At 44.3% G+C, this 25,664-nt stretch overlaps 1 protein-coding gene across 3 annotated transcripts in view; it reads left to right on the top strand.

Annotated features, from left to right (window-relative positions):
* Nucleotides 1-4,626: 4,626 nt before the first annotated feature.
* The window catches only part of Kdr (kinase insert domain receptor), a 44,183-nt gene continuing 23,145 nt past the window's right edge, over nt 4,627-25,664 (top strand). For all 3 annotated transcript variants that reach the window (XM_052735180.1, XM_052735182.1, XM_052735181.1), the window contains exons 1-14: nt 4,627-4,997; nt 8,722-8,815; nt 10,946-11,142; nt 14,434-14,564; nt 14,800-14,968; nt 15,539-15,678; nt 16,368-16,539; nt 17,911-18,025; nt 18,112-18,275; nt 19,990-20,146; nt 21,058-21,169; nt 22,110-22,218; nt 23,002-23,343; nt 25,475-25,621. In XM_052735180.1, the coding sequence (XP_052591140.1) occupies nt 4,931-4,997; nt 8,722-8,815; nt 10,946-11,142; nt 14,434-14,564; nt 14,800-14,968; nt 15,539-15,678; nt 16,368-16,539; nt 17,911-18,025; nt 18,112-18,275; nt 19,990-20,146; nt 21,058-21,169; nt 22,110-22,218; nt 23,002-23,343; nt 25,475-25,621 (2,116 nt within the window). In that variant the 5' untranslated portion in view covers nt 4,627-4,930. The remainder of the gene's footprint in view (nt 4,998-8,721; nt 8,816-10,945; nt 11,143-14,433; nt 14,565-14,799; nt 14,969-15,538; nt 15,679-16,367; nt 16,540-17,910; nt 18,026-18,111; nt 18,276-19,989; nt 20,147-21,057; nt 21,170-22,109; nt 22,219-23,001; nt 23,344-25,474; nt 25,622-25,664) is intronic.

Below are 25,664 nucleotides of genomic sequence, written 5' to 3'. Positions count from 1 at the left end.
CATGTTCCGTGGCTTTATCGGTCTGCTGGCATCTTGTTCCTTGGGCAGCAGGCTGCTGTCTTCCCTGCCTCTCCTCTCTTCTTCCTGTCTCTCTTGGATTTTCCACCTGCCTCTAAGCTGCCTTGCCATAGGCCAAAGTGACTTATTTACTAACCAATGGGAAAAACATATATTCACAACACCCAGAAAGACATCCCTCAGCATTTCTTCCTCATTCTCTCTCTGCTTCCTGCTTGTGTTTGACTTGATGAGCTCTCAGATTCCTGATCCTGTTGCCATGCCTGCCCACCATGATAGACTCTTAATCCTCTGGAACAGTAAGCTCAAATAAAGTCTTTTCTATAGGTTTCCTTGGTCATGGTGCATTGAAAAGCTTACAGGGGAACCGGAGGTGCTGATTCACTTAGCTTTATCCTTGGGTGAGGTCAGTCATCTGTAAGAAACGATAAGCTTAAAGGTCTTGGATGCTTAACATCTATTTTAAAAATCGTATCCAGCAACTTAGAATGGTGAAGTATCGGAAAGCTACTTAAACCTTCTGAATTCCTTCCCTCATTCTACTGGATTATATAGAACATTTTCTATCTGGTTTTTTGAGCAGTAAACATGACAAATGAAGGAAAATGCCTGCCATACAAAGAGTGTTCCTAAATGTATTTGTTTGGTTCTTGCTTTTAAACGCATAGTGTCTTGACTTCCATTGTTGCTAACAGTGAGAAAATACGCTTGTGGAGCTGGAGAGATGGCTCGGTTGTTAAGAGCACGTGTTGTTACAGAAGCCCTGGGTTCAGTTTTCAGCACCCACATGGTGGCTAACACCTGTAACTCTAGTTCTAGGGGATCAGACACCCTCTTCTTACCTCTGAAAACACCAGGCACACATGTGGTGTACATATATACATAAAGGCAAAATACTCACACACATAAAAATAAATAAATCTAAAACAATTATTTGAAAAAAGAAAAAAGACACCTGATGTTAGAAAACCTGTATGACACTTTCTTTTGCACAGCTTTAAGAAGGGAGGAAGACATGCTCTTACATCAAGAATAATTTCTTTTTCTTTCTAACCCCCAAGACTGTCAATAGTGTTTGCTACCCTCATGGGTTGTCTTAAGGATGAGGCAAGAATGAAGTTCACTATTCTGCTGAACTATGTGTTCTCAAATGCTGGCTGCTTTTATATTTTCTGGCATCCTTCTCTGGTGCTATGTAGATATTCAGTTGTTTAAGTTCCTGTATCTTTTATATGCTTTACTAAAGAAACATTTATTTTATTATTTGTATATATGTGTGTGGGTCTGTGAGTATGTATGTGTTTTCCCATGGAAACCATGGCAACAGAATCCCTGGAGTTGTAGTTACACATGGGCTATGAGCTGCCTGGGGTAGGTGCTGAGAACCAAACTCGGGTCTCGGAGAAGAGCAGCAAGCATCCTTAATGCTGAGCCATCTCTCCACCTCTACTTTAAAACTTTTAATTTATCTTTTTTTTCTTTTTGAGGAAGTTCCAAGTAACTATAGGAAAGTGTCTGGTGGTAAACACATGGGTGCATATGTCCCTAGGACCAAGATATTTCCTTTACAGGTAGCAAGTGATGAAGAGTCATTTTATCTGTTTCACAAAAAGGATGGAATGTCCTTAAACTATTTATTCCACTGTAAGATGTTATGAGTAGGATTGAACTCTGATGAAACTTGCAAGGCAAATCTGAATTCCAGGTAACTGAACCTTCTTTTCCTTGAACATAAAATACACGCTTTAAGTTAAAAATGTAAGCTGCACTTGGAGTAAAATAAACTTGGGAGCAGAAAGAAATCTGATAATGAGAAGAAAACAATGCTCAAGAGTTTGACAAGAACACCAGTTGCAGGCATGTATGGGTTGTAAACGGAACCGACATCTGGTAAGGCAGTCATGTGCTCTGTTAAGTCCCAGCACACGAAAACATGGGAAAGCAATTACATGAAGTAAACATAAGGAGGTGTCACGCAAATGTGTAATTGACTAATGGCAATGTTTGAAACCCCAGCAGCCCCAAGAACAGAATAGCTTGTCACATTTTAGATGTGAAAGTGATTTTTTTTTTGGAAAAATATGTAAGAAGCAAATATTTCTTCTCTCCCACCTGTCTTTGCAGAAAGCACTTCCTAAATGCTGGAATTTATATAGTGTGATCATTCTGGGTACTGCTTATGACATTTCCTACTGTTCATCTATGTCTGTACCTAAATAGGGAGTGTCATCGAACAATTGTGTGTGGGTGTGCGCATGCATGCCCACACATAATGTTTTGATGGGGGTGGTTCATCCTGCTGGAGGTGAACTTTGAGTATCATTTCTCAAGAGTTCCTACTTTGAGACAGTGTCACTCACTGGTCTGAGGGGCTCTAGCTGATTCATCTAGGTTTGGGGGAGGGGGCTCAGGGCTCCTTGTATCTCTGCCTCCTTGGCACCGGGATAACAAGGCTACCACCACACCTGACTTTTTAAACATGGGTCTGGAAGCTCAGACTTGGGGTTTTTATCCTTGCATAGTAACTTCACAAACTGAACCGTTTCCCGATCCTCCCCTCTGTTTTTTTGCCTCTTTCTTTCTTTCTTTCTTTCTTTCTTTCTTTCTTTCTTTCTTTCTTTCTTTCTTTCCTTTTAAAACAGAACTTGTCCTTTTTTGCTTCCCTCTAACAAATGCAAAACATTTCTCAGTGTGTGTTGGAGGGAATACAGTAGACTGATTTCACTCAGATTCTGTCAAATCTGGGTCCCCTAGCCATCAAAGCTGCATGATTCCCTCTAAGATTCTAAAGGGGCTATTACCATGGGCCTGCAGGTTCTGGTTTGTATTAGAGGAGACACTCTCTTCTTAAACAAAACATGGAAGAGGAAGTGTCCAGAATTGTAAATAAGGCTTCTAGAGAAGTCTTGCTTGGGGGACCAGGATGGAGAAAACGTACCTTGTCTGAGCCAGGATCCATCTTCGCTGCCTTTACTCAAATCTGACACAGCCAGAAGTTTTCTGAAGTTTGGTTTAGTTTGTTTGCTTTACTCTCCAGGAGGAGAAGTTTCCTTAAGTGTTCTACCTTGTTCTCAAATAAATAACTCTTGGATAAAAGTTTACCTACGCAGTAGGACACCATTGAGAAGAATGAACCAGGGCCTTCAGAATGTTCTCCATGGGTACACTGTACAGTAAAAAAAGTGAAGGCTCCCAACAGACTTCATATGGAGTTTCCATTTGTCAGAAGAGAATGGAATACACAGCGACCTAAATGTGCATAGGATTGCATGCCTCCACCCAAAGAAGATGCTCCGCACCGAGCATCTCTGTGTTTTTCTAGCATAATTTCACCATATAGATTCACTATGTGTACAAACATTTTTTTACTGTGAACTTGGGGGGAAAAAACCCTCCTGGGCTTGGCACCTGCTTCTAGCATGATCCTTCTGGCTAATGCACATTTGTGATGAGAGGGCAGCACTGTTTCTCCCCTCTTGAAAAAAGAAAAGCATCATGTTACATTAATTGTGCATTAACGTACATTAATGTAGTTGGTATTAGATACAGGAATAATAATCTTATCTCTTTATCCTGCTGAAGGACTGCCTTTAACCTGTCATTATAAACGCATTTGGTTATAGTCGGGAGTAAAAGATGAAGGAATAGAAAGAAAACTAGTGGTCATGAAGGAACCGCAGCTCCTCAACAATCGCTACTTGAAGTCTACATAGATGAAGAATGTAGGCGGTCTCATCACCCAGGGGTCACTTGCCTCTTTGCTTCAGCGGTGACACTCCGGTAGAGAAATGCCCGTCTTTTCCGCTGAAGGGCATCTTGGTTGAAAGGCCAGCTCTAAAAAAGACCTGGCCAAAGTCATTCTAGGGGACCGTGGTCACAGAACCGGGTGGACCAAAGTACTCTGGCAGTCGCAGAAGGACCGGTCAGTGATCATCACCCTGCGGCTGCCAGGGAGCCCTGGTCACCGTCAACTCCCTGGAACTCACGTTGTAGATTTTTTGGACAGAGCCAGGCAGGAGTCCCCAACCGAAATGTCTTCTAGAGCTAGGCAGGTAACTTCAGATTTGAAGTTGCTGGGTGGAGGAGAAAATAGTAGGGACATCGGCAACCTGAATAAGCGCCCGTCTAATTAAGCCGTTCAGACCCGAGTTTTAAAACTTTGGCTCAGCTGGCCAAAGCACCATAAAACAAAACTCCCAAGTTCTGGCCAACTCACTGCAAGTTGGTGCCCCAAATACATCTAGGTCCAATGTCTGACCTGCCGCAGCCGATTTTTGGTCCCTCGGGATGCTCAGCTGCAGCAGCTAATTGAGTTCCGCACTTGGAGGCGCCTAATGAGGGCGCAGTGGGCCTTGTCCTTCTGGGGACAGCAAGTGTCTCAGAGCCCGTTACTGGCTACATTTTACTTCCACCAGAAACCGAACTGCGTCCAGATTTTCTCTCGGGTGCGACTTGCCGCCAGGCACAGTTCCGGGCTAGTGGGGGAGTGGGCGTGGGAAACCGGGAAATCCAAACCTGGTATCCAGCGAGGGGCGTGGCCGGACGCAGGGAGTCCCCGCCCCTCCCAGCAATGACCCCGCCCCCATGCTCTAGTGTTTAGCCAGCGCTCGCGCTCGGCACTGAGTCCTCTGGACCCCAGGAGAGTGGTAATAGGCTGTGTTTCCTTAGATCGCGCCGGACGCTACCTGCACCACAGAAAGCTCAGATTGAGTCCTGCAGCCGGGATAACCTGGCTTGCCGGTGTCCGCAGATCCCGCTGCAGTTGCGGCCGGAGCCAGGGCGCCCTTGCCGGGCGCTCTCCCCGGTCCTGCGCTACGGGACGCGCATCGCCTCTGCGACTTCTTTGCGGGCCAGGGACCGAGAAAGAGTCTGTGCCTGAGAACTGGGCTCTGTGCCCAGCGCGAGGTGCAGGATGGAGAGCAAGGCGCTGCTAGCTGTCGCTCTGTGGCTCTGCGTGGAGACCCGGGCGGCCTCTGTGGGTAAGGAAGGAGCCCACTCTCTGAAAGTAAGGCGACGAAGTAGGGTGCGGGCGGAGAGCGGGGATGCCAGAGAAGAGGACCTAACTCGGAGAGAACTAGGGACCTGCCCTTTGGTGTTCTTTCATTATCAACGGGGACACGGGCTCAAAGACCAGCCCTAAAGGACTCAACCAAGCAGTGGTCTCCAGCGCTCTAGCCCAGAATTCTAATCTCCCCCAGGCTTAGGTTAGAGCTTGTTGTGCCTCGGGCGCTGGGGAGACGGGAGTGGGAAGGCGCTCGGAGCCGGGGCAGGAGATGCCCCCACAGGCAAGAACAGGCAGTGAAAACTCCTGGAAGCCAGCGCCAGCCGGGCGCCCTGCGTGGCATCCTGCACTCCGTGGAGCAGGGAACCCGCCCCCTGCTCCGCTCTGCTTTTGCTCCAGCACTTGAGCACACAGACTATGTGAAGTGAGGTCTCTTCATAGGGCGACACTTTCCTCCTCCAACTTTCTTTGATGCAGAATGCTACTTTCCTCGCAGGAATTATAGGCGGTTCCCTCTTCTTTGACAGCGTCTCCGGGTGTCTTAAAGTAACTATCCACTTAATACTCCAAAGCGTTTGGTCCTGGGGTAAACTCATAGTCAAAAGCTGAGTTCCAGAAATCTCTTGGGCTTGGCACCTAGTTATAGGGCCCCTTTTCGTGTCACTTAAAAATGCTCTCTGCTTCAAGGTTAGTAGCACACAAGCTCTTGGGCTCTTGGTGCAACAAATTCCCTTCCCTTCCCTCCCCTTCCCTTCCTTTCCCTCCCCTCCCCTTCCCTTTCCTCCCCTTCTCTCCTACCTCCACTCTTCCTCCGCTATTTCTCATTTCCTTTTTGTAGCCACAGTTTGCAGAATTCCCAGTCTCCACCCATTGGAGAATGAAGGGTCAGGAAAAAAAAAAGTCAATTCTGTAAAAGCATTCCTTGCATCAGAGGAGAATTGCATGCCTTAAAAACACTGGCACTAACATACAGTACCAAGATCATCTGTCCACAGTTATTGAATTTTCTTCATAATGACTTGGTTCATCAGGCCAGCTCCGTCATGGGTGCTCATTTGTCCCTGACAAACGGGCACTCTTCCCCCTTTCTGGGAAGAGAAAGACAGTCTGGAACATGTGCTTGCCCTATGTCCCACAAAGATGTGAGTTGCTTTGAAGCCCGGGGTGTTCCTAGTACAGCAGTTTAACAGTAGCCTGCTTCCCTGAATAAAATGGAGGGTGCCCTTTTGGAGTGTGTGACTTGCTTAATTGGATTGGACTATAATTGGTGCCGTCGAAGTCTAGAGACAGAGCTGCTGTTGTTTTTCCTTCTCGTCTTCAAGCGGGAAGGATAACAGTGCACAAATTAATTAATGTTGGTTCTGGGATTTGAACATAAAAGGGCTTTTATTGTGTAGTAGCATATGTACCTCTTACAGTCAGAATGAGCTGTCTAAGGGAGAGGACCCAAACTTGCCAATGAAAATGAATGAGGTTTAATGGGGGGGGGGAGTGTTAGTCATTGATGGAACTCTCCAGTTATTATTGATAACCTTGTTGACTACATTTGATTGTGGATAGATCCCTAGGAGAGCGCGGTGTTATATTTGGCCTCTTATGAATGGGACGGCTTGTCTTTTAAAGATGAACGTAGCTAATGGGCCTGCAGTCTAAGATAATCTCTGGCTGTATTTCATTATAGAGACAGTCAAGAGGCTCTCAGTGACTGTGGCGTGTAGATCAGTGGTAGAGCGCTGAGGGTTCACTTCCCAGCACTGAAGAATAAAAGTCATTTACTGCCGAGGTGGAGTGGACACAGCTTATTGAATGGCTAGTTATTTGCTACCACATTTTCCCTTACACATCTGCCCACCTAATGGCTTCTTTTTCATTTGGCTCATTATATGAGTCGTACCCAGTATTGTTCTCAGGCTAATGTTTCTCATTATTATAAATCTATTTATCAAACAAAGTATTTATATTTTCCGCTTCTCAAACAAAGTAGCGTTCCATCATTGGAAGACTTATTTAAGGGCATTTTAATTGCTTGACTATGTTGAAGGCGATGACTTCTTTCATATGGAAGAGTGTTATACGGATTGATTGAACATGACTACCCAGTTCTGCAGCTGTCTCAGGGTGCCCCACAGAGCACCCGTGATACAGTCACTTTAAATGCATATTTGCAGATCTAGGGCTCGCCAAACACTGCATAAAGTTCAGAACCACTGCCCAAACACAAGTCATTCACAATGTTAACTAGCTGCTGAGATTTATTAATGTCATTTAATTTCCAATGTTTTCAAATATCTCATCAGTCAATCAATCTATAATTATATCAGCAACATATGTGCATTGGATTAGCTTGGGTGTATTTGGGGTGGTATGGCTGTAGACTGACTGTTCTGCACATCTGTGTAGGTGTGTGAGAACCTGTGCTGTTGGTTAATCGCCTACCTCCAGTTGTTCACACAGGGCCTCAGTGTCATGGCACTGGATATTTGCCCTAGTTATTTGCTTATACTCTCTTTATCAACACGGCCTCGTATTTGCTCATGTTCACTTATTTGCCCAACAATGTCATTGCCAGCTGAGGCCTTAAGAGTCATCTGTTGTTAGTCAGTGTGAATTAGGAAACCTGGATGGCTGCCTGGTATTAACTAGTTATTTTTTCTTTAGACAGTCTCACTATGTGGCCCAGGCTAGCCTCAAACTTCTGGTCCTCTTTTTCCATCCATCTGAATGCTGGGTTTCCAGGTGTACACCACCAGGCTAGGTGGGCCAGTTACTTTTCAAGCTTAGAGCTAGAAGATTTTGATGTCCCTTAGCCTGGTGGGCAACTTCTGTTTTTCTCATGCTTTTAACACACCTGGTGACACTTTACATTTAGGTGACCGAAAACTAGTTATCTTGCTGTGAAATGACCTGTAGAGACTGACTCTCTCATGATGTCTTTTCTACATTTTAATCCTTTAGGCAACACGCATCTTGTCTCTGGAGCTTTGTGTCAAGATGAACTCAGAATTTTGATGAATGAGTTGAGACCACCCCCCCAGTTGCAGTTCATTAGAGTTACACTATTTTTAGTTTTGTTCAGAGAAAAAGTATATCAATATGTATGTATGCATGAACTTGAGAAATGTTTCTCTTTCTCAATTCCTTTCCCTCCATTTAAATGTGCTGTCTTTAGGAGTCACTACCTCAGCATTTGCAGCTCAGTTACCAAAGGAAATCTGCTACGCAGCATGATAAGACAATGGGACAAGGTCACAGTGGCTCCTGTCCCTTTCAGGGGTATGGAGATGAGCTGTATAGAGATCTCTCCGGGGAGCTTTGACTAATCAGCGATGTAGCTAGATGTGTGCATCCTATGCTTTACAAGAAATGTCAGCGGGTCCTTTCCCAAGGGCCTGAGATCATCAGATGGCCGTTCACCGGGTTTCAGTGTCCCATATCCTTTTGTAAGACCTTGAAGTTGGCAATGCAGGAAAACAGGAACTCCACCCTAGTGCCGTGAATTGCAGGACTGTTGTGTGGGTTTGTGACCATCTGCCCATTCTTCCTGTTATGACAGAGCTTGTGAACTTTTTACTGGGAATGGGGCAAAGTGAATTCCACTTTTATACAATGAATTGCTGAAGAAGCCTTTTAAAACTTGGAGTGTGCATTGTTTATGGAAGGTGTTTCCTATTGGGTCTGACTCTTATCTAATTTGTTTCTAGGTTTGCCGGGTGATTCCCCCCACCCACCCAAGCTTAGCACACAAAAAGACATACTTACAATTCTGGCAAATACAACCCTTCAGATTACTTGCAGGTAAGGATTCATTTTAGATTCAGATTTCCTGTGTGGAAGGACTCATTGTTTACTGAGGTCACAACAATTTCCATTACTGCAGAATTATAATAGTATTGTTGTAATTGTTTAATATGTCATGAGGCTTCTAAGAACTCACGTAATAATGAAACAATGAGAAAGGTCATTTCAAACTTTTGTACTGTTTTGCTGGGCCTTTTCAACACGTACAAGCATTTTACACCAATGCAACACACACACACAAGCATGCATACACACAAGCACGCACACATGTGCATGTGTGCCAAAAACTGGCATGGAATAGACATTCATGGCTATTGATAAATCAGTTAAGTTAAGGACATATCCTTATGAAATAGAGTTGAAGTCTGAACCATGTACATGTCAGTCAGAATGGCTTTTGGACATCTTTTTAGTCCTTTATAAGAACTGTGCTCTACAAATGGAATTCTGTCTGTAGTAGCAATTTAGTCTCTAGTCAGTAATATTCCTGACCATATGTCTTGTTCAAAACACAAGCTTCATACTCTGGCTTTATGTTCAGGGCTACTTGTCCACTTGCCAGCAAGAAGCCATGTTGTTGATGCTGGATGAGCAGGCCAACAAAGTTCTTTGACAAGAAGTGGCCTTTGAATTTTGCTTTTCAACCAAGAGGCAAGAAAGGAAACCTAGAGGAGGTGTAAGTGGATGTGGTGATCATTCATGAAAGACCCGGAGGTCTCTGCAGACCAGCGTGGTTTGGGAGATGATGGTGATAGACCCAGGCAATGGTACCATCTAAGAAGTGGGCTTGGCACCACAAAAAGTCCTGGCAGCTTGTGGCCATTGCCTCATTTTTGAAGACTACCAAGTGGTCCACAGAATAACTCAGGTCTGTTTTAGATTGGTGCATGTGGCCTAGGCCTCCCTCTTAGCTGAGGTCTGCAAAGTCACCAATACCCAGTCTTTTGGGGGAAAACAGAAACAGAAAACCATAGCAGGAGCTGTTTATCTTTAACAAGTCATGGTGTTTCCCGAGACTTTCCTCAACCTTTTCTGAGACACAAAGCTCACTTAAGATCTGCAAAGGTTCCTCCCTCCCTTTGGAAATGGCAGAAACATTTCTTGTGTTCTAAGCAAGCCCTGGAGTAAACAAGTAGTCAACACTGCGATGTCCTGGGATTTTCAAGCTCTTTGAATGAAGGGGCTGTGGGTCACATTGTTTTATTCATATTAACTATCTTCCATTTCCCTTGTGGAGAAATGAAGCAATAAATGTGTTTTCTATTTAACGTGACCCTTATGAGGTACCAAGAGTCTCTTCTCTCTGAGACCTCTCTTCTTACCCCCGCCCCCATACCTACATGATGACTCTGGCTTCCTTGCTGTTCCCCCGACACTCCAGATGTGCACTGGTCCCTACCCTTCACATTTACTGTTCCTGCTTGAAATGCCGTTTCTCCTGATGTGCATAGGGCCATCTTGGCCAGGTTCCTCCCTTCTCTTGGCTTCTTTCATATTTTTTTTTCACACAACACTAAATCACCGCTTTTTTTTTTTTTTGGTTTTTCGAGACAGGGTCTCTCTGTGTAGCTTTGCGCCTTTCCTGGAACTCACTCGGTAGTCCAGGCTGGCCTCGAACTCACAGAGATCCGCCTGGCTCTGCCTCCCGAGTGCTGGGATTAAAGGCGTGCGCCACCACCGCCCGGCTAAATCACCGCTTTTTATACAATGACTTGGACTTTCTCGTTGTCTATCTCCCCCGATTAAAGTGAGGTTCCATAAAGGTGCTGATTTATATCTTCTTGGTGCACACTGGGCAAGTGCTCTAGAAGTGAGCATTATATTCTCGGTCCCTTAAAGTGTTGGTTTTTGTCCTTAATAATGCTCAGCTATCACATATGCTTAAAAAATATTGACTGAAAGAGTGAGTGTGTGAACTAACAGAAGACACAGGACCCTGTGGGTGATTTCTGAAATAGAGTGTGTGGTCTTCGGTGGCATGTCCATGCAGACTGTCTTGAGTCTATCAACTTTAAAGTGTCTGTCGAGCCTTTTATATGCATGTGAGAACCAAACCTTCCATTCTCTTAGTCACGGCCTCGTGCCATGGAGTGTCACATGAATACCTTCCTGGAATACTTTTTTCAGGGGACAGAGGGACCTGGATTGGCTTTGGCCCAACAGCCAGCGTGGTTCCGAGGACAGGGTGTCGGTGACTGAGTGCAGCGACAGCATCTTCTGCAAGACACTCACAATTCCAAAAGTGGTCGCAAATGATACCGGAGCCTACAAGTGCGTCTACCGGGACGTCGACATGGCCTCCTCCGTTTATGTCTATGTCCAAGGTAAGCAGTGGGCCGCAATGTACTTCCCACGTCCACTTACTGAGTCTAAAACACAACAGGCACCAGAAAAGTTGAATCCCACAGAAGGCTTGTTGGAAAGGCTGTTTGCCGAAAGGAATATAAAAACTTCTCTCCCAGGCTTCCTTTGAGAAAGGACTCACTGACGGTCTGGGCTTTGGTCTGAGCTGCATTTCTCTTCTCCAGTTAGGTCAGTCCTGGTCCCTTTTCTATGATGCTCTGAGATTTTCTGTGACCCGCCATGGGCTCTACGGACTCATAAAATGCCTTTGCTGTTTGAGACCCTGGGATCTTAGAAATGGAGGGAGATTGGAGGTGAATTATAGAGAGGTTTCTGTGGTGAGATAGGTTATCTAAGGAGGGAGGAGGTTTTGGCAGGAATGCCTAGCCAAGGACTCTGGAGGTTGTCTCTTTTCCCCTCCCCCATAAGATCTTGCCTTTCCAGACTCACACTTTATTGAAAAAAAATTCACATACCCATGGGCACAGCACAGCCCCACCTCTAGAGAATGCCTCAAGGGATGACTGCTTTCTAGTCTTTGCTTGTGTGCTCTGAGAGGGCTGGAAGTTTGGAATCGACTCCAGGGAGATGCAGCCCAGAGACATATGAAAAGTCATTTCGTAGTTAGCATGTGTATTTTATTTTGAAAGGATGGGTAGCTGTGTGGGCTTCCTTTGTATACTTCACCTTTAAGGGCTAATGATTTAGGACTAATTTACAAAGACCTTTCATTTTATGTCACAGGATTAACTTAGCGTTTGTCTCACTTCAAAGGGTTAGTTTAACTCCATAAGCAAATGTGTAACTTAGCATCTTTATAAGAAAAGCTACAGCACAACATGTACTCAATGTTTAGAGCATGAATTATGATCTTTTATATTTTAAAAATTGCACACCACCTTTCTTGTGAAAAACCTGTCTTCACTTATGAGATGCACTTCTCAGAAATATAAAGGTTGCATTATATATAAAGATTTGTTTTTTTTTATTTTTTGTGAATGAGAGTTTTGCATGTATGTATGTGTACTGTGTGCACGCCTGCTATCTATGGAGGTCAGAAGAGGGCATGGGACCCCCCCACCCCGGAACTGGAATTACAAATGGCTGTGAGCCACCATGGGTGCTGGGAACTGAATGCAAATCCTCTGCAGGAGCAGCCAATGCTCCTAACTGCTGGGCTGTCTCTCCAAGTCTGGGTTGCATTATATCTGACATGGGCATACTGTGCTGTGTTTCTTTCAGAGAAGGATGGATCTTTACAGGTATTTTATTTATTCATCTATATGCAACCTTACACGTCAGAGGACTTGAGACTAATGAAATTGACTTCAAAATTTTTTCTAGAAGCCACTATTACCAGACAGGAAGGCTATTCATCAGGGCACACTTGCAGATCTGCCCTTCCATTTTAGTAGGAACAGTCTATGGAAGACCACATCCAAATGACCCATGGTGCTCTGGGGTTGCTCAGTGGTTGGGTCATCTTTCTGCCCAGGGTAGTAAGCAAAGTCTAAGATGGAGTTCTGTGCTCTCCTCCTCACTCTGCAGAGCTGAGGGAGAAAAGGCTCGGACCTTGGGGAATGTCTGGCTCCTTTTGATCTGGCAGTCTTAGGAGATGTGGCTGTCTCAGAAGATTGCAAGGATTTCCTGCTCTCAGCCTGTCTGGAAAAACTACAAGATGAGCCTCTCCCACAATATCTTGTTACTTCCTTCTCCCTGAGTCAGGAAACCTGGAGACATGTGAAAAGTCATTTCATGAGTTACCGTAAATATTTTATTTTGAGAGGATGCGTGGTTGTTTAGTGTTCCTTTGTTTATTTCCCCTTTAGGGCTACTGAAATAGAACTGATTTGCCAAATAACTTTAGTCTTAAGTCAAGAGGTTAATTTAGCTTCTCCAGGCTTGCTCTGAATGAAGCAAGTCATGTAATATTCCATTAATATGTGCACGGAGGGTAGACAATTGCAACAAGCGGTGGTCTTTGGCGCTGTTTGCCCGTCTTCTCTGTGCCTTTGGATACACCATGAAATTCTGCTCCTGCTTCAACTTAGCACTCTTAAGTTGAGCTCTCCAAGAGTTTGGTCATGAAGTTTAACAACAGGAAAGAAAGCATTGACTATATTATTCCCTATGGACAGGTCCTTAATGTCCCCCTCTGGTCCCCACCTCACTTCCTCTGTCCTCTGACCCATCTAGCGGTGGATGGAGCCAGGAAGCTGGCCTTGGCCTCATAAGATAATGGCTGTGGCATGTGGGGGGTGAAGCTAGCTGCATTTCTCTGCTTTCCAGCTGGGGGAGGAAATCAGATTTTTGCTGTTGAAAGGAATTAGCTACTCTTCTTCCCTTTGGCTTCATTAACTCTTTCTTCACCTCTGAAAAGGCTTGATCAGATTGTGGGGGGTGGGAGCTGAGATGTTATCTCTGAGATTTCAAGTGGTGACTTCAGACTATGTCCCCTGTCTCTGGGAACTGGAGTAAATTCTCAGCCATGTATTAATACTTTTTGAAGGATATCAAAATCACTCTGGCTCAAGCTTTCTTCATTGTGGTTTTCCAAACATTCATTGGCAGAGATATTAATAAGTTCTAAATCTTGAACTAAATGTAGTGGTTATTAAACATTATTGCATAAGAACATTTATCTTCAGTGCTCATAGCCTTAAGGTGTTATAGAAATCATCCTTTGAATTACTCAATCATCTAATTGTTATTTTCTCTTAGTTTAAAGACTCTAATTTCATTTCAGGTAAGTTATATTATTTGCCTACTGAAAGAAATGAATTTTTAGCATCATAAAACTCATAGTTTGAGTGTATGCATTTAAATTGAAATGTTTATTTTATAAAAAAAACTATAATCTTTTAAAGCATGGAATTTCTAAAATAGATTTTACTTGTTAATGTTCCATGTGGAAGAAGAAGTTAAGCTCATTTTTGCAGTTTTCATTCAGACCTCCCCACCCCTACTCCCTACTCTCTCTCTCTCTCTCTCTCTCTCTCTCTCTCTCTCTCTCTCTCTCTCTCTCTCTCTCTGTGTGTGTGTGTGTGTGTGTGTGTGTGTGTGTGTGTGTGTGTGTGTGTGTGTGTGTGTTTCTCTCCCCTTCTTGAACCATATCTTTGGAGCCAGATCTCTGCTTGCAGACTAACCTGTGGGCATCTTTGTTCATGCAAGTTGTTAATGACCATCATTCACTCATTCAGTTAGGGTTCGTGGACCCAAGAATACCAACCCTCCTGCTGATGACTCACTGGGAGAATTCCCTTTTCTTCCAGATTACAGGTCACCATTCATTGCCTCTGTCAGTGACCAGCATGGCGTCGTGCACATCACCGAGAACAAAAACAAAACTGTGGTGATACCGTGCCGAGGGCTGATTTCCAACCTCAACGTGTCGCTCTGCGCAGTGAGTTGCCTCTTCTTCAGTCACCTCCTAGGTTTCCATGGTTGCAAGCCTCTTTGCAGATGCACTTCCTGCTTCCAATGGCATGTCAATACTGCACTGCAAAGACCAATGGGGAGGGTCAACAGCACAATAAATGAAACCAACTTACGTTCTTGAAAGTAAGATGCATCCTTCAGGGGTCATCAAGTTAGGACGACACTGGGTAAATATCTGTTGTTTCTTTGTTGCTATGCAGAGATATCCAGAAAAGAGATTTGTTCCTGATGGAAACAGAATCTCCTGGGACAGTGAGAAAGGTTTTACTATCCCCAGTTACATGATCAGCTATGCCGGCATGGTCTTCTGCGAGGCAAAGATCAATGATGAAACCTATCAGTCTATCATGTACATAGTTGTGGTTGTAGGTAAGTGGGTATTTCCTTTCTGTGCTATTCATCTAATAAAGAGTGGCTTTCTACATGAAGATCCTGGAGAGGAAGGTGGAGGGTGGAGGGCAAGGGATGTGGAAAAAGATATTAGCTCAGGATATGGTGCTGGTCAACTCTTTACAAATGCTCTTCTCTACCAGACAAACATTGAGACTGGGGCAGGAAAGTGGTGTTTCTCCTTTCTTGCCAAGACCAAGAATGAAAAAGTGCCACCACAGGAGCTCGTTTTATGAAAAGTGCAATATTCAGAGCATTGCTGGGCACCAGTTCTTTTAATTGTATCTATTTTACGGAAAGTTCAGCAATTTACTCCAGTGGGCCCCATTGGCCCAGACTTTATTATTCACCAGGTTACAACATTTTGGAAAATGCTGAAGATAGTAATTTGTAAATCACCATAAACCTTTTTCCTAAAAGCCATCAAGAAGCAGTGAGTCCCCCAAAGAGAAGTGATGTCACATGCTTTGCACTGCTTTAAAAGATGTATGCCAAGTCCTAGATGTCTTTTCCATCTTACTTTCTGCTTTTATCATTTCCTCACTCCAGGATTTAGGATTTATGATGTGATTCTGAGCCCCCCTCACAGAATCGAGCTATCTGCGGGAGAGAAGCTTGTCTTAAACTGTACAGCAAGAACTGAGCTCAACGTGGGGCTTGATTTCACCTGGCAGTTCCCTTCTTTGAAGGTAACACAAACAGCTCAAAGCCAGACCTCTGAATACTTTGATTACAAACTCCAGTGAAGTTTGCTTAAGAGATATGGGGTCCCCTCTGGTCAGATAAATTATAAAGGCTTTAAAACACATGCGCATGCGCTCTCTCTCTCTCTCTCTCTCTCTCTCTCTCTCTCTCTCTCTCTCTCTCACACACACACACACACACACACACACACACACACACACACACACACACACACACACCAGTGCACTCACACTTTAATATAGGAGTATGGCAGAATACATAGCATGCTAGGAATCCCAACCCACCCTGCTACAGTTGGGCTGTGCCTATTGGTCTCCACTAGGTCATTCATCTTTTGACATTACATTATTTCTCTGTTCTCTAAGTCCCTTGATCCATTTTCCCCTTTAAGAGGTGACCTGAGTTACATTTCTCTTTAAACGGTTGTATTTGTTTCTCCACTCCACACACATCTCATTCTCATTAGGTAAAGAAGGCTTCAGAATCCTGCCTCAGTTCCACAGATTTCAACTTCCACTCTTCTCCTGAATCCCCACGCACATGTTGTTGATGTGGTGTTCAAAGCCTCAATTATTAATAGTAGAGACAGGACTTGATTCAGCCGGTCTCTAGGAGCTATTGGATAGTGTTCTGCTGGGCTTTGAACATTTACTAAACTCTTTTTGTTTTTCAGCATCAGCATAAGAAGATCGTAAACTCGAAACCCCTTCCTGTGGCTGGGACCAAGAAATTTTTGAGCACCTTGACAATAGAAAGTGTGACCCGGAGTGACCATGGGCTATATATCTGCTCAGCATCCAGTGGGCTGATGACCAAGAGAAACAGCACATTTGTCCAAGTTTATAGTAAGTGACCATTTTCTTGCTAATACACTGTACCTGGGAGAGTGAGATGACTTATATCAATTTAGGTTACCTTGTTCATTCACAAGATACTTTTGAGTTCTTGTTAATGATGACACAAGACCTGGAGATCAACAGCATAGCTTTGGAGTCAGGGACTTGAGTTCAAAACCTCAACTTTGAAATGACACATGGTAAGTGCTCAGTAGGCATTATTTGTTATAGCTGTTTCTGAGACTATAATTATTACTATAAGTAGAGTGTTAGTATATATGACACTATATTGTTACAGATTTCAGTTTACTATAAGGAAGGCTAAGGGGCTTACTTGGATAAGCATGCACTTCTCAAATTGGGGGAACCCAGGTTCAGTTGCTTTCTCTGTGGCTTTAGGTCACAAATCACCCAATTTTTTGGTTCTGCCTTCTCATTTTCATAGCTGTCTCAGTTTAGATAATTTATAGATACTAGAACTCTAGATTGTGCTTTTACAGGACTGCTTTGAAGCTTACATGTAATAGCTTATTTTGTGATGTCAGGGTCTTGCACATGCTAGGCAAGTGATATACCAATACGATACTTTAAGGAAGTGAAGGAAGAAAAGGGGAGACCAGTTAGTTAGGAGGTTGATTGTTCGAATCCAGGTGAGAGATGGTGGAGGACTTGGACTAGGGTATCTGTGGAGGAAGTAGAAGTGATGAGATCCTGGATCTATTCTGACAGCACAGTCAGCAAGATCTGCTGATGGATTTACTCACTGTAATAATGACTTGAGCTTTAACACAAAAAAAGTGGCTTAAGCTTTAACACAAGCAATAGAACAGTGGTATTACTAAGTGAAGGGGGCTGTGTGGGATGGGATTTGGAGAACAGTGTTGAGTGCATTGCTTTGGAGATGCCCATTAAACATTCAGGTGGAGATGTTTGATATATAAACTTGGAGCCCAGAGAAGTCAGGGCAGGGGTTGAAAGTTTGAATTTGTAACAGATGCTTTAAATGTGAAACTAGATAGAAAAGGGAACAGGTATAGAGAGGAGATCTGAGGAGTGAATCTTGGGAGAATCAACACATAGAGGGTGGGTAGAGGGTGTCATGGGAGCAGAAGATAAGGTGTGCCCACTGGGATTGAGAGAAGGCTGTGTGGAAGAATGGATGCTCAAGGCTCATGAGAGAACACTAGCGAGGAGAAAATCCTGACAAAGGCTGGAGAGGAGCTGGAATGTGGCTGCTATAGACAGTGTGGGAACTCTCAGAATGGCAGTATATATGTGTACCCCAGCATCTAACCTTTCACTTGATTAAAAAATTCAAACCAAAAGGACATTTACAATAACTTGGCATTTATGAGAACCATTGCTTTTATTTTCTTGTAGCAAAGCCTTTTATTGCTTTTGATAGCGGTATGGAATCTTTGGTGGAAGCCACAGTGGGCAGCCAAGTCCGAATCCCTGTCAAGCACCTCAGTTACCCGGCTCCTGATATCAAATGGTAACTACTGGAAATAAAAGCAAAGTGTTGATCTGCACGAAATACAATCCTTCTGCTGCACTGATTCCTGGGATTATCTTCCATAGGTACAGAAACGGAAGACCCATTGAATCCAATTACACAATGATAGTGGGTGATGAACTCACAATCATGGAAGTGAGTGAACGAGACGCAGGGAACTACACGGTCGTCCTCACCAATCCCATTTCAATGGAGAAACAGAGCCATGTGGTTTCCCTGGTTGTGAATGGTGAGTCCATTCAGTGCCTGCTCTGCCTGAAATTGACTAGGAAGGGAGAGAATGAAACTTCCTACATCTCCCAGCCATCCTTCCTTTGTCTCCTGTTACATCATCCACATGATTAACGGGGCCAATGCATAAAAAATGGGAAGTGACCCAGGGAAGTGGGTTTGAAATGAGATGTGGTATGGCCTGCTCTGGCCGTGCCTCCTTGATAAGTCATGGAAATGTGCTGTTTGGGTCACATGCAAGGTGAAAGTTGATGCATCCCCTAGACAAATGCCTCGGGGGTCACCCTAAGCTTTGTGAGCTCCCATTGCTCCTGTCCACAAAACTATGCATTGAGTAAAAATTTGGGTGACTCTCTTTGTGTTTTGTGTGATGTTTTAGTCTGAAGCTTTAGCGTCTTTACTCCAGATACATGGCAGAACTCCACACAGGAGACTCATGGAGGCTAGCATCCTTGGCTGACTCGCGGTCCAGTCAGAGGACATGTTTTGAATCTGCCCAGAAAAGACTATAAGCTTTAGATTTAAGGATGATGTAGACTTTACTTTCTTAAGGTAAACGTTACAGTTAAGTATTTGGGGTTGAGGGAAGAAAGATGCCATGGTCAGGTGAGTGTAGAAGGTTCCACGCTGGCTACCGACTTGTTTTCTTCTTTCAAGACTTCTTAGAATCTTCACTATGTTAATGAACATTGCCTTCTCCAATGGGAGAGACAGAGTCCAGAGGATTTAACTAGCTCGTTTGAAGAGAGCACTTTTCCTCCCCCAGTAAATGCATTCATATTTTGCTCCAAACACAGTTGGAGAAATGCTCCTAGTGTAATTCTTTGTGCTCCCCTGCTGGCACCACGCATTCAAACATCAAGATATTGTCTCACAACAGTAATGTTCTTCCTGCGCCTCTGGATCCTCCTCTGTGTGTCTGCCGAGCATGGCTTCATTTCTTTTTCCTTTAGGGAGTGTTTTAAAGATAACAGGGTCTAGGATGGTTGCTTGGGAGCAGCATGGGCAAAGGGGATTCAAGAGAGGGGAGGCAGACAAAAGGTGCTAAGGACAAAGAGAAGAAAATAATCAGACCGCAAAGAGAGAGACAGACAGTGAGAAACTCTTCATCGCTCTGCTTCATGGAGTCACCAAATGCGGTCACCTTAGCATTTCCCTCGCTGTGTGCAATAAACACAGACGTAAAGTTTGGGCTTCTGTTCAGATGCCAGAATGTCTATTTTTGGCCTGGATTTCGTCACCTGTTAACGGACGCCCTTGGGCAAGCCTTTTCATATTTGGCTCATTTCTTCTCCTGTGTAGAGTGAGAGCCATAGCCATGGTTATGAGGACTGAAAGTCAGTGAGTGGGAAGCACTTCAACAAGACCTGGTGCACAAGAAATGTATTTGCTGGGTTATTCCAACGGTTTTCTCTGTGTTGCCTCACCTCATTCTTGTTAGGCTGGAGGACATGAAGAATAATATCTTTAATGTAGAGTAAGCGAGTGAGGCATGGGCATGGGGAGCTTGCCTAAAGTCACTTAGCTTATCAGGTTTTAGCTTTATGATAGCGTAAGAATTCAGGCTCTCTGTCTCCGAGTCTAGGTGTTCCCTTGGAAAAGCAAGCCGAGGTGAAATCATCTGAGTACAGAAGGCAGATCTGGTTGCTGAACTCCTCTCTTGGTTCTTTATAGCAATCAGGCCATTCACAGGCTGTCTTTTCTGTCTCCAGTACCACCCCAGATCGGTGAGAAAGCCTTGATCTCTCCCATGGATTCCTACCAGTATGGTACCATGCAGACACTGACGTGTACAGTCTATGCCAACCCTCCCCTGCACCACATTCGCTGGTACTGGCAGCTGGAAGAAGCATGCTCCTACAAGCCCAGGTGAGCAGGGCCATGTGCTCTGTTTTGTATGCCATCTTGCGTTTCTGCTGGACAATCTACGCCATGATTCCATCTAAACCAGCAAGGCTGTCTGATCTCCAAGGATGTTACCCTTTCATCAGTACTTGGACTCTCCTTCCACTGTCCTCTGTGTCTTGAGTTTGAACAGATACCTTGGCTCGGGGCATCCCACTGTGTGAACCAGCTTTCTTCTTAGTTAGCCCCGATGTCTGCCTCTCCAGATGAACACTGTTTGCATAGTCTGCTAATTGCCAGGCTTTGGATCATCTTCTGTCTGTAAGCTGGAGAGTACCAGCTCCTCCTTATCTGTGGGAAGGTCCATCTCTCACAGGAAGTGCTGGTGGGATGGGAGGCAGCGATAAACCTAGCCCAGGCCTCGAGAGCCTTAGGCCCAGCTTATCAAGGTCTACCACAAGTGCAGACATCCTTAGGGAAAACAACAGCCACCACCTTCAACCTACCATCCCAAGCATTCCACTTCCTGTTGTTGTTTTTGAAATAGCAAACACAAGTTTCTTCCTCAGCTGCTGACTCTTGCCTAAACAAAAGCCACAGTCCCAGAGAGATGACTTTAAGAAGCCCAGTGGCTTCCAGGTTTCCTTACCTTCCTTTGAACTGAATCAACTTGAATTGTCTTGTTGATTCAATTTATGAATGGAGACTTGTTCCCTGAATAGCTGCTTCCCTCCTGTATCCTCAGTCAACCACCTTGGACCTTTCCACTGTTGTTAGCATCTATTTTTAATTGGCGCCAAGTCCTATGAAGTGTTAGCCTGTATCAAAAGTTATCACTGAGAACATGATAACCAAGGTCTGGCCCTTTCCGGTACTATTGATTCGAACCAAAGAAAAGTCAAATCATGACAGGCTTTGCTTTCTCCCTCCTACAGCCAAACAAACCCATACACTTGTAAAGAATGGAGAAACGTGGAGGATTTCCAGGGGGGAAATAAGATTGAAGTCACCAAAAACCAGTATGCCTTAATTGAAGGAAAAAACAAAGTGAGTTTGAACTTCTTGATTTTGAATATATCTCTTTCGAGTTCTCACTCTGAATAGAAGAAGGTGATACAATAACATGCAAAGGTATATTGGAGGTTATTAATGAAATAGCCTGTGTGACACATTCATAATAGCCAAGTTATAGAACCGAATCAATCAGCCTAGGTAGATAAAGAAAGAGTTTTGCACACACACACACACACACACACACACACACACAGAGAGAGAGAGAGAGAGAGAGAGAGAGAGAGAGAGAGAGAGAGAGAGAGAGAGAGCTTCATCTTTAAAGAAGAAATTTATGCCATTTGCAGAAATATGGGGATCATCATGTTAAGCAAAATAAGCCAGACTTAGAAATAACAAATACGTTTCTTCTCATATAAATCCAAGATAAAAAAAAAAGACACAAAGGTAGAGAGGATTATTTGGGAAGAGGAGAGGGATCATTTAGACTGAGGATGGTGAACAGATAGGGTAATTGGGAGAGAACATAATCTAAGTATATTATGCACATGTACAAAAATGTCATAATGAACCCTGTGTTTTGTACAATTAATACCTACTAATTAAAAAAAAGAAGAAACAAACACAGTACCCATAGCGTACTAGCAGTGTATTGAAGAGAAACAAAACACACACTGTCATCCAGTGTTCACATCCGCTGAAAGGTAATTCTGATTCTGCACACATGAAAATTGAAAAGTGTGCATAATACCCATTAAAGTGAATCCTTGAGGATTTCCAAAGCTCATTTGCATTCTGTGGACCACTGCCTAGTTAGAGCTGCTTACCTTGGAAGTTGGGCAGTGTGGAGTGTGAATAGCAAAGGCAGGTCTTAGCACCTGTGGGGGCTGATGGATGTGTGTGTGTGTGTGTGTGTGTGTGTGTGTGTGCATACTCAGTCTACAATGCTCACGACTTGGGACTTGTGTGTTCACAGACTGTCAGTACTCTGGTCATCCAAGCGGCCAATGTGTCCGCATTGTACAAATGTGAAGCCGTCAACAAAGCGGGACAAGGGGAGAGGGTGATCTCCTTCCACGTGATCAGTAAGTAAACTCTTGAGGGGTGGGCATCCCTCAGAAAGTGGGTGCTAAACTGTGAGGTTCTCTGTCATCCTTGGGGTATGAGTGAGTAGCATGGTGTAGAGTTAGGACTTGAAGGTAACAGAAGTTAAAACTGCTCAGGTAGCCTCTGGGCTTGCATGAGAGTTCATGCACTGGCTGCTGTCATCGGCCTGAGAATGCTTTCACATGCTCTAAGCCTCCAGCTCCATGCTGTGTGTGACTTGTCTTGCTCACCAGTTAGTGTGATTCATGACTCACTGGGGTTCGTGATGTTATCTGGGGGTTTGTTATAGAACAGCAGTGAAGCTGGAAGGGAGTGGAATGGCATGAGAGCACAGGACTCTGCCTTCCAAGTCTCCTGATTTTGTCTATGCAGCCTAGTTTTGTGGGTAAACGTGAGCTGATTGTACTGGCTCAAATATTTCAGTCTGAGATAATTGTAATAAATGTAGTTTTACTGCCATGTATTAATAAGAAGGCATTGTTAAATGATGATTAAATGCCTTGCTTTGGGATTTTATTTTATTTTTCAACTTAGAAACCATATCCAGAACTCAAAGTGGAGTGCAGTAAAAACTTGAGGAAAATTAATTCGCATTTCCAAATACTAAATTTTGGGAAATGAGTTGTCTTGTCTGGCTCTGTCCTTGTAGCAATGGCTGGGAACAGCAAGACCTGTCTTTTATTTCTTCATAGCAGCGAGAAGACAGTGGTGTCATGCCCCGACTGAGGTCACCATCCTCTAACTGTGGCTTTACATTTCAGAGGGCCCAGAAATCACCATGCAGCCTGCTACCCAGCCAACCGAGCAGGAGAGTGTGTCTCTACTGTGCACTGCAGATAGAACTACATTCGAGAACCTCACGTGGTACAAGCTTGGCTCGCAGGCAACATCGGTCCCCCTGGGCGATCCACTCACGCCAGTTTGCAAGAACTTGGATGCTCTTTGGAAAATGAATGCCACCATGTTTTCCAATAGCACAAGTGACATCTTGGTTGTAGCATTCCAGAATGCATCCCTGCAGGACCAGGGAGACTATGTCTGCTCTGCTCAAGACAGGAAGACCAAGAAAAGACATTGCCTAGTCAAGCAGCTCATCATCCTAGGTATGGACTTGTTCCTGGACGATGGGCTGCAACGCCTTAAGTGCAGTCAGTGTATTCGGGTGTTGTGTTCACAGTACCGACCTCTAGGAGCTTTTGTAGTAGGCTGGAACACTCCTAGAAGCAGAGCAAAGCAAATAGTGGTGAGGGGATGCATTGAAATTAGAAGACAGGTTGGCTCGTTCTAGCCTTTTATGATGAAGTTATTACCAGTATCTGTGAGGGATTAGCTTGAACCAGGGTACTTCCTGGGGTATCTTTGAGCGTTCAATGATTAAAATCAGAAGGTTTGTGTAATACTGTGAGCAAAGAGAGTGCCAGAAGCGCATAGTGCAGAACTAGAAGGATGGGAGGAGACCGGAGGCAAACACTGTGGTCGTACCGTTGTGAGGTCTCTAATTCATAAGGACAAAACTTGGCCTCTGCGTGCTTACTGTTGTGCATTAGCCACAGAGCACAGTGGCACGCACTAGATAGTAACTTTAGCCAGAGAATACAGTGGCATACACTAGGTGCTCAGTGTGATACCTGTTTCACAAACAGTGTGATGAGGGAGTGAGTTTAACATCTAGAAGATCGCATGGGAAGGGCACTACATTCATTGCCTGTACTTCTGTGGTTCCCCATGTGATCTAGGGTAGCTGAAGTTCAGTGAGATAAATGTGTGATTAGCAAGCCTTTCGCATTCCCTGTGGGGATGATCTCTGTGCCTTGTCTAACCTTGTGCTTTGCACAAAACCTGGGCGGTCTCTGCTCTGTCTCTGAGGAGAGCTGGAGAGTTCAGGGGGTTCCTCTTTCTTCCTTTTCCTTTTGTCTTCTCCTTTCTTTGCTGCACCCTTCAAGGTTCTTGTGATGTGTATCTTCTCCGTTTTATAGGGCAAGGAGGAGACACTTCCCAGGTTAGCTTATCTACACCAAAATTTTGTATGAATATCATCGTTCTGAGTGATTTGGCGTATTTCAGGAAGTCCCTCCAAATAGACACCAGTGTAAGATTTCTGTTATGAAGACTTGGGGACAGAAGGAAAGATGTTTTTGAATTAAGTCATTCCCAAGACCCTCGAAATCACAGCACACATAGGACCAGTTATATCACGTGAGCATTAGTAGCTGGTCCGGTTGTGGAAGGGTTTAGAAAGAGATGTGAAGGAGGCTCCTGGCTGAGCCATGATCAGGGAGTGCAAGATCAGAGTCAGAGGGTGTGCTTCTGAAAGGATACCCTTGTTGTTCCCAGAAATCTGTTCTTAGAAATAGACCAGAGCCCAGTTTAAACTCCGATGTAATGCGCAGCAGAGATGATCACATTTTGTTAAGTGTTGAAGTGGATTCTTTCAACGTAATTCTTTTTGATGCTCATTTGGGTTGGACAAGATCTTTCCATGGCAGTTGGATGACTTGCAGGAGGCGGGTAAAGCTTGTGTTTTGCTGTACATGTAAACAAATTCCCATGGGTCCGTGCCTTTTCATGGGATATCATTGTTTGGTTTGTTTGTTTTAGTGGAAACTACATTAGACTTTCAGGCTCACCACATTCTATTATTAACACAACCATTTACTTAGTTATAGGGACTGGGGTGAGATACTTAAACCCCTGAAATACAATTACTTCACCTAAAACTAAGGCTAATGGCCTGGCCCTCATCATATATGGCTACTGGTAAATATTAGAAATAATATAAAGTCATCCCATGAACATAAGTCACTCCCTGTGTACTTGTGCTGAAGTTTTGCCCTTCCCCAGCGAAAACACGATGGAATTGTACACTTAGTGGCTACCACTTTGATGAGAAGGAGTTGCCTTTGGGGAAAGCCTTGTGTGATTGGAGGGGGGGGGGGGGGAAATCCTACAACCTGAAAAGAACAATCCTCAAACATTCCCGAATCCTTATTTCGTGATTTGCATGCAGGGTGGCTGAGGTGAGCATTTAAAGGCTGCCAGGGTCTGTCAGAACTGCCCTTCCTTATTTATTTCACTCCACTCCTCGCCCAGCAAAGCTCTCGTCAATGTGCAGTTTCAGCTTGCTTTATCAGTGGGCCACGGATTCCTGAGTTTGGACTGTTTAGTAGTCACAGGACACTAAAGCTGTTCTCAGTCGGAACCATGGGCTCTGTGGTTTTCTTTTCGTGTGCACAGAGCGCATGGCACCCATGATCACGGGAAATCTGGAGAATCAGACGACAATGATTGGCGAAACCATCGAGGTTGCCTGCCCCGCGTCTGGAAACCCTACTCCACACATTACGTGGTTCAAAGACAATGAGACACTTGTGGAAGATTCGGGTGAGTGAAACCTGTCTATTTCTCCAGTGGTAGAATGTTTTCA

Source organism: Peromyscus californicus, unplaced genomic scaffold (genome assembly GCF_007827085.1).
Source record: "Peromyscus californicus insignis strain IS unplaced genomic scaffold, ASM782708v3 Scaffold_13__1_contigs__length_99412109, whole genome shotgun sequence".
Classification (NCBI taxonomy): Eukaryota; Metazoa; Chordata; class Mammalia; order Rodentia; family Cricetidae; genus Peromyscus; species Peromyscus californicus.
Note: the sequence above shows the minus strand (reverse complement) of the source record. Positions and strands in the feature narration are given on the sequence as shown.